Below are 13,149 nucleotides of genomic sequence, written 5' to 3' on the forward strand. Positions count from 1 at the left end.
ATAATGAAAGTGAAGATATAAATATTGGAGAATTGAAACTAAGGTTGACATTATGGTCAGTTTCATCAATGACCAGCAGCAGTCTTAGTCGGCAAAATAAGATGGCCAAAGTCCCAGGTAAAATAAAACCCTCCTCCAAACACTGAACGTTAGTTAGGATGATTATACAGATAACGTCTTACAGAGAGGGCAGATAGGCAGCAGCTGAATGAGAAGCTAGAAACCAGACAAAAAGGACAGGCAGAATAAATAATCTAAGTATATCAGCACACACATGACAACTGCAAACAATAGGAGGCAAGGAAACTGTAAGCCAGTGACCAGAAACAGGATAGCTTTTTTTTTTTTAAAGCTTTAAAATTGCCAATTATCAATAAAACTATGTAGAAACAGGTACTTAAATCCTGGTATGTTCCAACCTTAATCTCTCAAACCCATTCTTTTCTCCCTCGCAAGTGACATAGTTCTGAGTAACCATTTCAACTACATCCTGACCAGAAGTTTTCTTCACTGCGTCCCACGTTCCCCCAGCCAGCCCTCAATACCATTATGAACAACCCTTCCCTATATCCCTGGTGAGGTGTTGGGAGAAAATTCTCAGTTGACAAGCTTAAAAAGTTAATGTTTCCTAACATGGGGAGATGGGGAAGGGAAGAGGGACCTTGGCTAGTGGCACTAAAGCCTTGAGGAGATGGTCCGTGTGGTCAGGAAACTGGTTATATACATGAGGACTGAGCAAACACGTAAACATGTTGAGGGTAATGGGAGCCAGATTGCTCACTGTCGGCATGGAAAGTGGGAAGGCTAGAATCAAGTACGTGGTGTTGAACTAATATTGGGGGTATCGGTTTGAACTCATTGTTGTCAACATACACAGAAACGAAGTGTGTGTGTGTGTGTATGTGTGTGTGTGTGAGAGAGAGAGAGAGAGAGAGAGAAAGAGACAGAGAAAGAGACAGAGAGACAGAGAGAGAGAAAAAGAAAGCATGCATTAGGTTAGTGCAAAAGTAATAGCAGTTTTTGCAATTATTTTTAACTTTTGAAACCGCAATTACTTTTGCATCGACCTAATATTTAATTTTCCTAGCTCTGTCAACTCAAAGAAGGCCTAGAGGAACTAACACCTCATAAGAAATGACCGTATCTTTATTTCTAAATGCCATTCTCCATTAAGAGAAAACAGGGGCCCTGGAGAAACGGCGGATTACAGCGCTGGGAATGTATATGACAAGCCCAGAACATCTCAGCGTCAGTAAGTAAGAGAATGCAAAACGGTGAGACACATCAAAAGGCAGTTTGAAGAAACATCCATGGGCCAAATCTAAGAAAATCTTAGTATCAAAATAATGATGCTACTATCAGTTAAATAACAATAACAAATGAGTGAATAAAAACAGGATTCCATGTTCATACCGACATAAAGGAATGAATATGTAAATATATAAATGAATGCTTACGTATTATATAAGGAACATATAAAAATATATTCTTATATACATGGAGGAGCGGAAAAGACCTACCTTAGAGCAGAAGACCAAATATTAGTAACTGTAGAAGGAATGATATAATTAGGAAAAATATTCAACAACCATCACAGTAAAAACAGATTCAGGCAAGAATCAATGGTAAACTAGTGGATGAAAGTTTAATGAGGAAGTTGAGGAATCTGACAGGAACCACCAAGGGATCACTTAACATCAAGAGTTATGCTACAAACTGACATTGTGCCACCTGGTATGGTGCAGTGAGAACACAGCATCTCTTCTATGGTATTTCTGCTAAATACACGTATCTTTAATCGTGAGGAAACATCATCAGACAAACACAAATTGAGGGACATTCTACAAATAACTGATCTTAACTCTTCAAAGATGTCAAAGCCATGAAAAGACCAGGAAAGACACACTGAAGGAGAGTAGAGACTTGTGACATGATTCTGGGTTAGATCACGGGCTCTTTTCAGAGATGGGGGTGGGGGGGCAGGGCTATTTTTTTGCTATAAAGGACATTACTGAGACAATTGGTGAAAGTTCAATGGATTTATGGATTAGACTATTATACCAATGCTATTGACTTCCTGGTTTTCATGGGTATGCTGTAGCTATGTTTACAAACTAAGTGCAAACGAACTACTCCTAAATACCTTAAAGTACTAAAGTACAAACTAAGGTATTTAGGAGTAATGGACATCAAGTCTGCAACTTACTCTCAAGTCATACACACACACCCCCAATGGGAGGAGGGGTCCATTTTGACACCCCAAGGACATTTAGCAATGTTTGAAGACAAATGAAACAACTGGGGTGGGGGTGCTACTAACATCTAGCGGGCAGAGGCCAGGATGTTGCTAAGTATCCCCTAACATACAGGGCCACCATCTACCACCAAGATTTATTCAGTGCAAAACATCTACCATGTTGCGGTTACGAGCCTGCTAGGGAGGGAGGGAAACTCTTGCCACTACAATCCATGGGCTATCTCTTAACCACTTGAAAATAGTGGTCATTAGTGTCTTTAAATCTAATCAGAGTAGAGAAGATCCAGATACTCCCACTGGCCGCCCAGCTACATGAGGATGTTTCTGTTATGCTAGACAACTGGAACAACTGCTGAAAACATTTCCTACACCCACCCACCTAGCACCACCCCCACACCAACCTTTCTTTTTTCTCTGGAGATTTGGGGATAACCTACAAAAAAATTCCTTGTGGAATTGAGCTTATCCTTTTTTTGCACAGAAAACACGAATTCTAATTTCTTGGATATAAAACAAATCTATCATTTCCACTATACTGATTTATACATGCCACTTAACTTAATGCATAAAACTTTGATCCCATTTATTTCCTCTATTCCTTTACACTCATGAAAACTAATAGATAAAATTTTCTCTTATTTCTGTTTCTTAGTGGTTCTCTTCTTTTTTAACACCTCTTACATAGTCTTTTAGTGTCTTGAAGGCAAATGGATTACCTATTTCTTATAAAAGCTAGGGATTTTATATCGCTTAACTTCTTGTTGCTCTCTTCCTGAAGTAGGCTTCTACATTCTTTACCTAGATATTTTCATAAAGACACATAACTTCCACGGGAGCTAAAGCATTTTTTATTACTTTTTATTAAAGGACTAGAACATTTAGGAGCAGTTTCATTTTTGAAGCTTATTGAAGTAAGCCTCTTCAAGGAATAAAATGTTGTTTAGCACTATTGTTTTAAGGCAGGGCTTCACCCATATTAGATCTTTCAAATGAGTTCAATCTCATAGCTTAGTTTTATAACTAAGCAATATGTCCTCTGACATTATCAACACTAACTAGGTCTTCTGCCTACAAGGTTGCATGACCTGATTTACTTTAGGCGGAGAGATGCTTTCATAATCGGGTCAAGTACATGTACACTGCTGCCTTCTAAGCCCTTCAGTAGCAAAAAAATGACTCCAATATTAAGTTCGAAACTAAGTTTAAAAACTGAACACACGTACAAATGAACCCAAATGAATATTGAATTAAGATAAGCACACAAGATAAAATTATTTCAAAACTTTTAAACACATCACTATGACTTCATCCTTAGTGAAATAATCTAAGGACAAAAAGAACTGGAAAGAAACCTTTATTTATTGTTCACTGTAATATTGGTATTATTTCAAAAGTAGTGTGTGCTGTAGGATAAAGCAAGTAATATGCTAAACACAAAATTCTGTAATGTTAAATTTGAAATGAAACTGTCAATATGAACTCAGAGTTTATTTTTCAACATATTTCATAGCTCTAGCCAATGAAAAGGCCTAGAAGCAATAAATACACCCAGCATTCATATCCTGGCTTCTAAGTACTAATCCCCCCACACACGAAAATAATAATAATCAAGGATCCTTGGATAAATGGATGATTCCATGATTGAAACAGATGAAGTACAAGGTAAGTCTGGGTCATCTTTCGTGCGGGAAGCAAGGGAAGTGCTCAAAGATAATGGGGAAATATCAAAAGGACACAGGAGACAGCTTAAAATGGTTCACACTGGCCAAATCTACTGTAAATACATTCAATAGTAAAAATCCTTCTGTCTATAGTGATAGAGTGAAAGGGGGCTCCTTTACAGAATTCTAGTTATTAAATGGGGAAGAAACAGCAATTAGAACACTCCATTGTGCAGCTGTCAGTGTAATCAGTGACGCAGGAAGAGATCAACAACGCGTGCTAAAACGATGAGGTAAAACAATACGGAGAACGGATCTTCAGACATGGGGCCAGAGCAGCATCTGCAAGCTTATTTGCTAATTAAATTGTAAGAGGAAAAAAATGTACCTTTATTTTGGAGAGAGCCAGTGATCACAACCTTCGCTAGGTGGCTAAACAATATTAACAGTAGAATAACCACGTGTTGCGTAGCTTCTGATGTGAAGCAACATACACAATACCACTTTGAAGTATTCTTGCCAAAATACGTTTAACCTGAACCTCATCAAGCTAACAGACACAATCGCCAGTGTTCTTTGACATTATATGACTTTAATATAGTAGAGTAACAGCTTAAATTACATCATCAGAAAACAAACACATAAATTTTAAATATGGAACATTCTATAAGACAAATATCCTGGGCTCTTAAAAACAAAATCAGTTTTATGGGAAATTTTTGGATGAGGAGACTGCTTAAGACTAAAGATGTAACAGCTAAATGACTATGGTTTGGGGAATAAAATGCCTTTTGGAGACAGCTGGGGAAAACTGAATATGGACTGGACATCAGATTATATCAAAGAATTACTAATTTTCTTAAGTACTATAGTCACATAACCAGTTAGGTATGAGGTGTACGCTATCTACAACTAACTTCCAAAAAATGAATCTATATGACAGAATGAAAAACAGAAGGGGGACAGGGAGAGGACCATGCGTGTGTGCAATTAAATCAAAATGTTAACTGGAAATCAATCTAGGTAGAGGGATCTAAGTATTCATCGTACTGCTTTCACATTTTCTGTATATTTTAAGTTTTTCATAATAGAATGTTGAGAGGGAGAAAAATAAAGTAGAATGCTATAAATCAGCAGTTCTTAAAGTGTGGTCCATGGGCCCCTAGGGGCCCGCAAAACTCTTGCAGGGTGTCTACAAAGCCAAAGCCATTTTCACAATAGTAAGATGTTATCTGTCATTTTCACAATGTTGACATTTGTACAGATGGTACAAAAGCAATGGTAGGTAAAGCTACTGATGCCTCACCACACCTCAGGGTAGGGACTCTGAAATGTATTAAAGTAGTCATATTCTTCTCTGCCATATACTTTATAGTTAAAAAATAAAATCCCAGTCTCACATAAGGAAAAGCTCTTGATAAATGAGTAAAAAGTATTAATTTTATCAAATCGCAATCCTTGAATGCACTAATATTCTGTGTAGAGTATGCATAAAACACCTCTGCTGTATACAAGGTATGGTGGTTGTGTCAAAGGAAAAAACATTACTGCTTGAGTTCTGTGCTGAACTAGCCACTTTTTTCCTGGCACACCATTGTTTACTGACAAACTGTGCTTATACAGACACGCGTATTAGACAGACATTTTCTCAAAACTGAATAAAGAAGGCTTGTCACTGTCATTTTCCTTGAAGTATTTTCTACCAATGAAAAAATTTCAACTTTTAAGCAAAAAAACCTATGATTTTGGAGAACTTTTATCTATCACTGTGAATTTGATAGCTTCCCAATACTTAAGACTTTTCTGATGAGTTTGGCAGTGAAATTAATGTGATTTTTGATACTGTATAATGAGGTGTGTGTCACCATTTGAAAAATTTGCATAAATCAGTGTAACCAGAATTTCCCAAATGACCAATGTATGATGTTACAAACCAGGGATGTGTAAAAGACCCATTCAAAGTGCTAGGCAGACTATTATAATAGATTTTAATGTTAACAGAATAGAAGGTTCAAGGCATGGTTTTAGATTCCAAGGTGCAACTAATCTTTAAGAAGCTCCCATTTGTTGAGTTTTGGTATAGTATCAAAGAAGAAGAATGTTTACAATTACCTGAGAAGGCTATTTAAAATACAACTACCCTATTTCCTCGAAAATAAGACCTAATATTATAAGACCGGGTCTTACATTAATTTTTCCTCCAAAAGATGCTGATTGATTAGAACTGACTATCCGGCTAGGTCTTATTTTCGGGGAAACATGGTATGTATCCGTGTGAGGGTGGATTTTCTCCATATATTTCAACCAAAACAACATAATAAAATATACTGAATGCAGGGGATATGAGAATCTAGCTGTCTTTTATTAAGTGCAACTTTAAAGACAGTTGCAAAAAATGTAATACGATGTTATTCTTCTCACTGGTTTTTAAGGAATTTTTTTCAGAAAAATGTATTGACATGTAATGAGTTATTTTAAGTGAGATACTAAGTATTTTTGAAATGTATTTCTACTTCTAATTTGATAAATATTGATGTTAACATATACTCAAAAGCTCTTTGGGATTTTCAATAATTTTTTTAAGATTATAAAGTGGTCCTGAGACCAAAAAACCAAAAAAATTGGTATCTGTTGCTCTAGAAATAATACATGCCACACACAATTTTCTACAAACCAAAAATCTCACCTAAGCTTTAATGACTATAGTCTTTACGCCACGCTACCCTGGCCCCAGAGGAAGTTAGGTCTGTTGAAATCCATATTAAGCACTTTTTTTTCCTCATGGGGAAGTGGGGGTGGGCACCTGGGGGAAAAGTACAGCACAATTACTTCGATAAGATTCCCAGTTGGCTCTTTAAAGAGGGAAAAGAATAAAAATAAAATAAAGCCATAAAAAACAGACACACTCATTCTTTATTTGCTTAAAAGCAATTCAATCTACAAAAGGTGCAGATAACTTTCAACCGTAATTTTCAGTAATAAAACTATTTAACACTGTAACAAGCTATTTAAGTCAAGAAATATTTTAGGGGTGGACAGGTGGCTCAGTTGGTTAGAGCGTGAGCTCTGGGCAATGGGGCTTCCGGTTCGATTCCCACTTGGGCCAGCGAGCTGCGCCCTCCGCAACTAGAATGAAGTCAATGAGCTGCCACTGAGCTCCTGAGTGGCCAGATGGCTCGGTTGAAGCGCGGGCTTTCAACCACAAGGCTGCCAGTTCAACTCCTACAAGGGATAGTGGGTTGCGTCCCCTGCAACTAAAGATTGAACACGGCACCTTGAGCTGAGCTGCCGCTGAGCTCCCAGATGGCTCAGTTGGTTGGAACTCGAGTTCTCAACCACAAGGTTGCCGGTTCAACTCCTGCAAGGGATGGTGGGCTGCACCCCTTGCAACTAACAACAGCGACTGGACCTGGAGCTGAGCTATGCCCTCCACAACTAAGACTGAAAGGATAACAACTTGACTTGGATGGAGCTGATGAGTCCTGGGAAAAACACACCACTGTTCCCCAATAAATAAAATAAAATAAAAAGTCCTGGAAATACACACTGTTCCCCAATAAAGTCCTGTTCCCCTTCACACACACACACACACACACACACACACACACACATAAATGAAAAGGTAAAGTCAAGCAAATTATTCTCAATACCTATGCCAAGCCATACTAAAATGACTTCATAATGCATTAAGAATGAAGTTGGATCCTTAACTTACACCATATACAAAAATCAACTCAAAATGGATGAAAGACTTAAATATAAGGCTTAAAGCTATAAAATTCCTACCATGTTTCCCCGAAAATAAGACCTAGCCAGACAATCAGTTCTAACGCATCTTTTGGAGCAAAAATTAATGTAAGACCCAGTATTATATTATATATTAATTTTTGCTTCAAAAGACGCATTAGAGCTGCTTGTCTGGCTAGGTCTTATTTTCAGGGAAGCACGGTAGAAGAAAACACAGAGAAAATGATACATTTGATTTGGCAATGATTTCTTGGATATAACACCAAAAGCATAGGCAACAACAGAAAAAAACAAATTGGACTTTGCTGAAATTTAAAACTTTCGTGTATTAAAGAACACAATCAAGAGAGTAAAGAGACAATTTGCGGAATGGGGGAATCTATGTGCAAATTATATATGTAATACTGGATTAATACCTAGAATATATAACGAACTCCTGTAACTTAACAATAAAAAACACAAACAATTCAAAAATGGGCAAAGGGAGAGCTGGTTGGCTCAGGTGGTTAGAGCACAGTGCTTCTAACACCAACGTCACCGGTTCGATTCCCACATGAGCCAGTGAGCTGCGCCCTCCACAACTACATTTAAAATGACAACTTGACTTGGAGCTGATGGGTCCTGGAGAAAACACACTGTTCCCCAAAATTCCCCAATAAAAATTAAAAAAAAAAGTTTAACTTAATTTATTTAAAAAAAGAAAAATATGGGCAAAGGACCTAAATAGACATTTCTCCAAAACGATATGCAAATGGCCACTAAGTACATGAAAAGATGTTCAACATCACTTAGTCAGGGAAATGCAAATCAAACCACAATGAGATACCATTTCACATCCTTAGAATAGCTATTACCAAAACAACTCAGAAAATAAGTGTTGGTGATGATGTGAAGAAACTGGAACCCTCATGCGTTTCTAGTGGGAAGGTAAAACGGAGTAGCCAAGGTGGAAAACAGTTTGGTAGTTAAACAAAGACCTACCATATTTCCCCAAAATTCCACTCCTAAGTATATATCCATAAGAACTGAAAGCAGGGACTCAAATAGCCAAAAGGTGAAAATCCCAAGTAGTCACCAACAGGTGAATGGATAAACAATGGAGTTACTATTCGGCCATAAAAAAAGGAATGAAAGTTTGATATAAGCTACATGAATGGGCCTTGACAACATTATGCTTACTGAAATAAGCACTTATCCGAGGTACCCAGAATAGGCAAATTCATAGAGACAGAACAGTGTTTACGGGGGGGAGGGGGTAAAGGGAAAGTTTAAGTTATTGTTTAATGGGTACAGAGATTTTATTAGAGAAGAAAATGTTTGGGGTACAGATGATTACACACATTGTCATTGTATTTAATGTCATTGAATTGTACACTTGCATGTAATAATTATGTTATACTTTACCACACTTCCGAAAAAATGGTTACAATGTTTTTTTTAAATGACACATATATCCAATGCAAGAATTTCTAATTGCCATGTTTGTTAATAATTATCAAATAAAAAAACTAAGAGCTGAGCCCTCCAATAAAAATTACATAATACAAATCACTGGTAATGCTTTACTTACCCGTTTGGGGCCACTAAAAATCTTTCTGGTGTTTTCCTTTGATTTATCTCCTTGTTTATTTGGGGGCTTCTTCACACTTTCAGGCACACCAGGCAAGTCCTCTGTAAAATCCAAGTTTTCTGAAATGGTAACCAAAACTAACTAGCTTTCTAATATTTCAAATAATCTACCAAACAACCTCTGAGCATTTGGTGGAAAAGGAGGAGGGGGCATACTGTGGGGAAAAAGAATAAAAGAATAAAAGCACCACACAGTTGACAAAACACTCCCAACAATATTAAGTCTCATTCTCCCATTCTCACCCTGCTTGTCTTACCCTCGCCCCCACCAAGAGAAAATCAGAAACCTAGTTGCTGTATATGTACTCCAGTTTTGTGTAAATGGCAAAATCAATTCTTTTACAAAATAACCGCTGGGTATCTATGAACACTGACACTGATATGGTCTCATTTAAACACACATACACAGTATCAGGTAGTATGTACCTTGATCACTTTTCTAGAATTTAAGGACACTGACTCATGTTGGTCCTCAAAGAATGCCCACTTACATCTACACTTTAAAAAAAAAAAAAGATAGCTATCCTTGGCAAAAGATATAAAATGAGTTTAATCGATTTGTGGGTCTTCACACAAAACTAACACAAAAATTAGATTACTTCCCACACGGTTATGAATGTCTATTTTTCTTCTAGCCTAAAACTGAAGAGAAAAATAAGTAGACTTTTCTCCAGCCCAAACTTTAAAAATGTTTGCTATTTTATATATTATATGAAGACTCAAATTCCGATGTTCAATGTATCAATCAAATGGTCTCTAATTTAAAATTTTTATTTGGTATCAACTTGAAGTTTTTGAAAGGGAGTCTAATGAATTCACATTTAAAAGGTGAAAAAAGTTACCTTACCCGAAGATGTAAATTTCAGCCACTGATTTTCAATTGCAGATTAGGATAATCTGCTATCAAGGTTAGCACAAGAGCTAAGTAAACTGCAGCAGGACAGGAGCTCAGGTTTCATACACTGTTACTTACCATCCCCCCTGAGGAAGCAACTGTACAGCCGATTGCCAGGTCAGAGCTCAAGTAACTAGCAAGGGTGCTGCAAACTTCAGATCTCCAGAAGAGATTCAAGACAACCTGGACAATTCTGACAATATCCTTACTTTATTTATTTTTTGCACTGGGGAGTCAGTGAGCCCTTAGGGGCTACTCCTGTATAACTCTAATTTTAAAGATCAGAGTGATTCTAATCTAGCAAAACTATTTTTAGGCCAAATAGGCAAAGTGGTAGGTAGTCTCAAGTATGACTTAAGAGTATAAATCTATATGTAAGAATTCTAATTCACCAGAATGACACTTCCTTTACGACCCTGACAGGACAAAAGCTTTATTTAACATGTAAAACCATACAGAAAAACTATTTGGTCAAATACAAATAAATATAGTTCCTATATCCCAGAGGCTTTCATATATTCTTCCTCACTCAACAGTCAATCCACTTCACAAAGCCCTTGTCAGGTAATGACTTAATTATAGCAAAGCTAACCTATTTCTTGTTTGTCTCTCACACAGGAGGTTATCAATTCCTTGAGGACCTCTAGTCATTACTGGTCCTACCACCTTAGGAGACAAATTACATTTACAAATTAGATCTCTTAAATAAATACTAACTAGCACTTTTCAGTTTTATTAATTTAAGAGGATAATTCTTAAGACTTAATCTTAACTTTAAAGATTTTTTAAGAATGTTTTTAACATTTATTAGTGGATTCGTTTCGAGCCAAATGCAAAGGCTTTTTTTCGAGCCAAATGCAAAGGCTTTTTATCAATTTTAAATTTCTATTATTTCCCTCATTACAACAATCTATCAGCGTAGTTCTAAATGTCCAAAATCTATCCCATGTCTCCATTTTATTCGGATTTTCAAAATTGAAAAGCTGTTTGGGAACCCTATACACACACACACACACACACCACACACGCACGCACACACGAACAAACTCTTTAAAATTCTCATGTGCTAATGTAGACTTAAAAAACAAATATGAAAAGACTCCTTTATCTATAAATTGTCTCCTTACAACATGGAACTTGATTGTTAACATTTAAAATGTTGTTCCTTTGAATGAGGTAATGCGTGGTTCTAAATAGTACTTCTATTAAAATTAAAGGTAAGTTAAAAATGAGTACCTAGGAGGAAACTAAGTAGCTGATGTTAGTCTTACCTGCATTATTACTACTAGACTGACTGTCCTGGGAATTATTGCTTTCTGGAGGAGGCTGCAAGGAGGGTGATGGAGCTGTTTTAGTTCTTTTTTTGCTCGTCTTTCTTTCCACTTGACAGTCATCATCTTCATCATCTTCACTTTCACTGAGATCATCAAAGCCAAAATACTTAATTTTGTAATTAGAACTCCCAGAACCTCCTTCATCACCTCCTGTCTCATCATGATCTTCAAAACCAAAAAATTCAAGTTTAACATCCTTTTTGGATTTAGTATTACTAGGTCGAAATCTAGTAGTGGTCTTAGAAGTTGCAATATCTGCCTTTTTTCTGAGACGGCCAGCTTCTCCCAAATCGGCAGGAGTTGATGCAGTGAACTCATCCATGCTGCGTTCCATAGTATCCTGTATGGTAACATTACAAACTGACAAGCAAGATGGATGTAAAACAGTGTAATCTCTAGTCCGTCCAACCGTCCCTCTAAAACTGGTCCCACAACTTACACTGCCTTTCTTTGCCTGATTCAGGCCATCTTTACTTGATTCACTGTTTGCTTTGGCTAAGGCCTGACTGGTGCCGTCCAATAGCTTATCAAAATTTGACGTTCCTTGTGAGGATTTTGCTTTATTGGCCCTACAGTACGTCCTACAGTTGCTTGGCCTAAGAACGCTTTGAACGATGTCTTCCTCAATGGCTTCGTTTAGATTTTCCAACCGATTTTTTAAATCCTCATCCTTCATCTCCACCACAGGACCACTATCCAAACTTAAGATACAATCTTCTGATCTGACATCTTCAAAATCATTATCCCATTCATACAAACCAGTTCTCACAGATGCCTTAATCAGAGGTATTTCTGATGGAGATTCTGACCGTTTCACAAGTTGGGAGTTCCAAGTATCATTTGTTTCCTTGATTTCATCTGCTTTGTATCCAGAGGCCACTATAGTTTCTGCATTGGGTTTCTTAGTACTGTCTTCAGCATTTTTGTAAATATGGTGACTATTCTTTTCATATTCTTCACTAAAGTTCTCCACTTTATCTATAAAAATTAAGTCAAAGAATAAAAACATGAGTGGCATCAATATAAAAGTTAAAAAATAACAAGGATATTTGACTAATAGTATAGAACCAATTAATCTTAAAATAATTGCAATAATTTTAAACTGTGAAGAAATTAATGTTGCCATATTTGACAATTCCCCTTCCACCTTTTTAGTATATAACTTTCATGTGATCTCTCCCTAGGCATCCTAGTCCCTTAAATCTGTTACCCTAAATTCAAGAGATTTCAATAGTGTTAAGCAATTGGGTCAATTCAGAACAACATACAAATGACTCAGCCAAACCTTCTCATAGGTATCATGGGTTTTTCAAATAAAAATGCTTCAAGTTTATTCAGTAGAATGTAAACAGTATCACACAATAAATGAAAACTTTCCAGCGTATCTATTTCTCTAGGGTAGAGGTGCCCATCAGGCATGCCAGCTCTGTCTAGAAACCTGTCCCAGGATCAGGTTTAGCTATTTCTATTTTCCATCCTTTCTTCTAATCCTAAAAGCCATATGACATATGACTTGAAGATTTGTTTTAATTTTTGTGTTTCTTTTTAATATAGTGGCTGTGGTGCCTAAGTGGCTACAGTAGCTATCTATGCTTATCAGCCTCTTCATTTTGTACTTGAGGAATT

The 13,149-nt window shown here is 36.8% G+C and overlaps 1 protein-coding gene across 2 annotated transcripts in view; it reads right to left on the reverse strand.

Annotated features, from left to right (window-relative positions):
- The window catches only part of WAPL (WAPL cohesin release factor), an 83,434-nt gene that overhangs the window by 36,494 nt on the left and 33,791 nt on the right, over positions 1–13,149 (reverse strand). The window contains exons 3-4 of one of the 2 annotated variants that reach the window (XM_033130091.1): positions 11,461–12,501; positions 9,236–9,354 (exon numbers count right to left, since the gene is read on the reverse strand). In XM_033130091.1, the coding sequence (XP_032985982.1) occupies positions 9,236–9,354; positions 11,461–12,501 (1,160 nt within the window). The remainder of the gene's footprint in view (positions 1–9,235; positions 9,355–11,460; positions 12,502–13,149) is intronic. The other variant, XM_033130092.1, reaches the window with a different exon arrangement.

Source organism: Rhinolophus ferrumequinum, chromosome 16, assembly GCF_004115265.2.
Source record: "Rhinolophus ferrumequinum isolate MPI-CBG mRhiFer1 chromosome 16, mRhiFer1_v1.p, whole genome shotgun sequence".
Lineage (NCBI taxonomy): Eukaryota > Metazoa > Chordata > Mammalia > Chiroptera > Rhinolophidae > Rhinolophus > Rhinolophus ferrumequinum.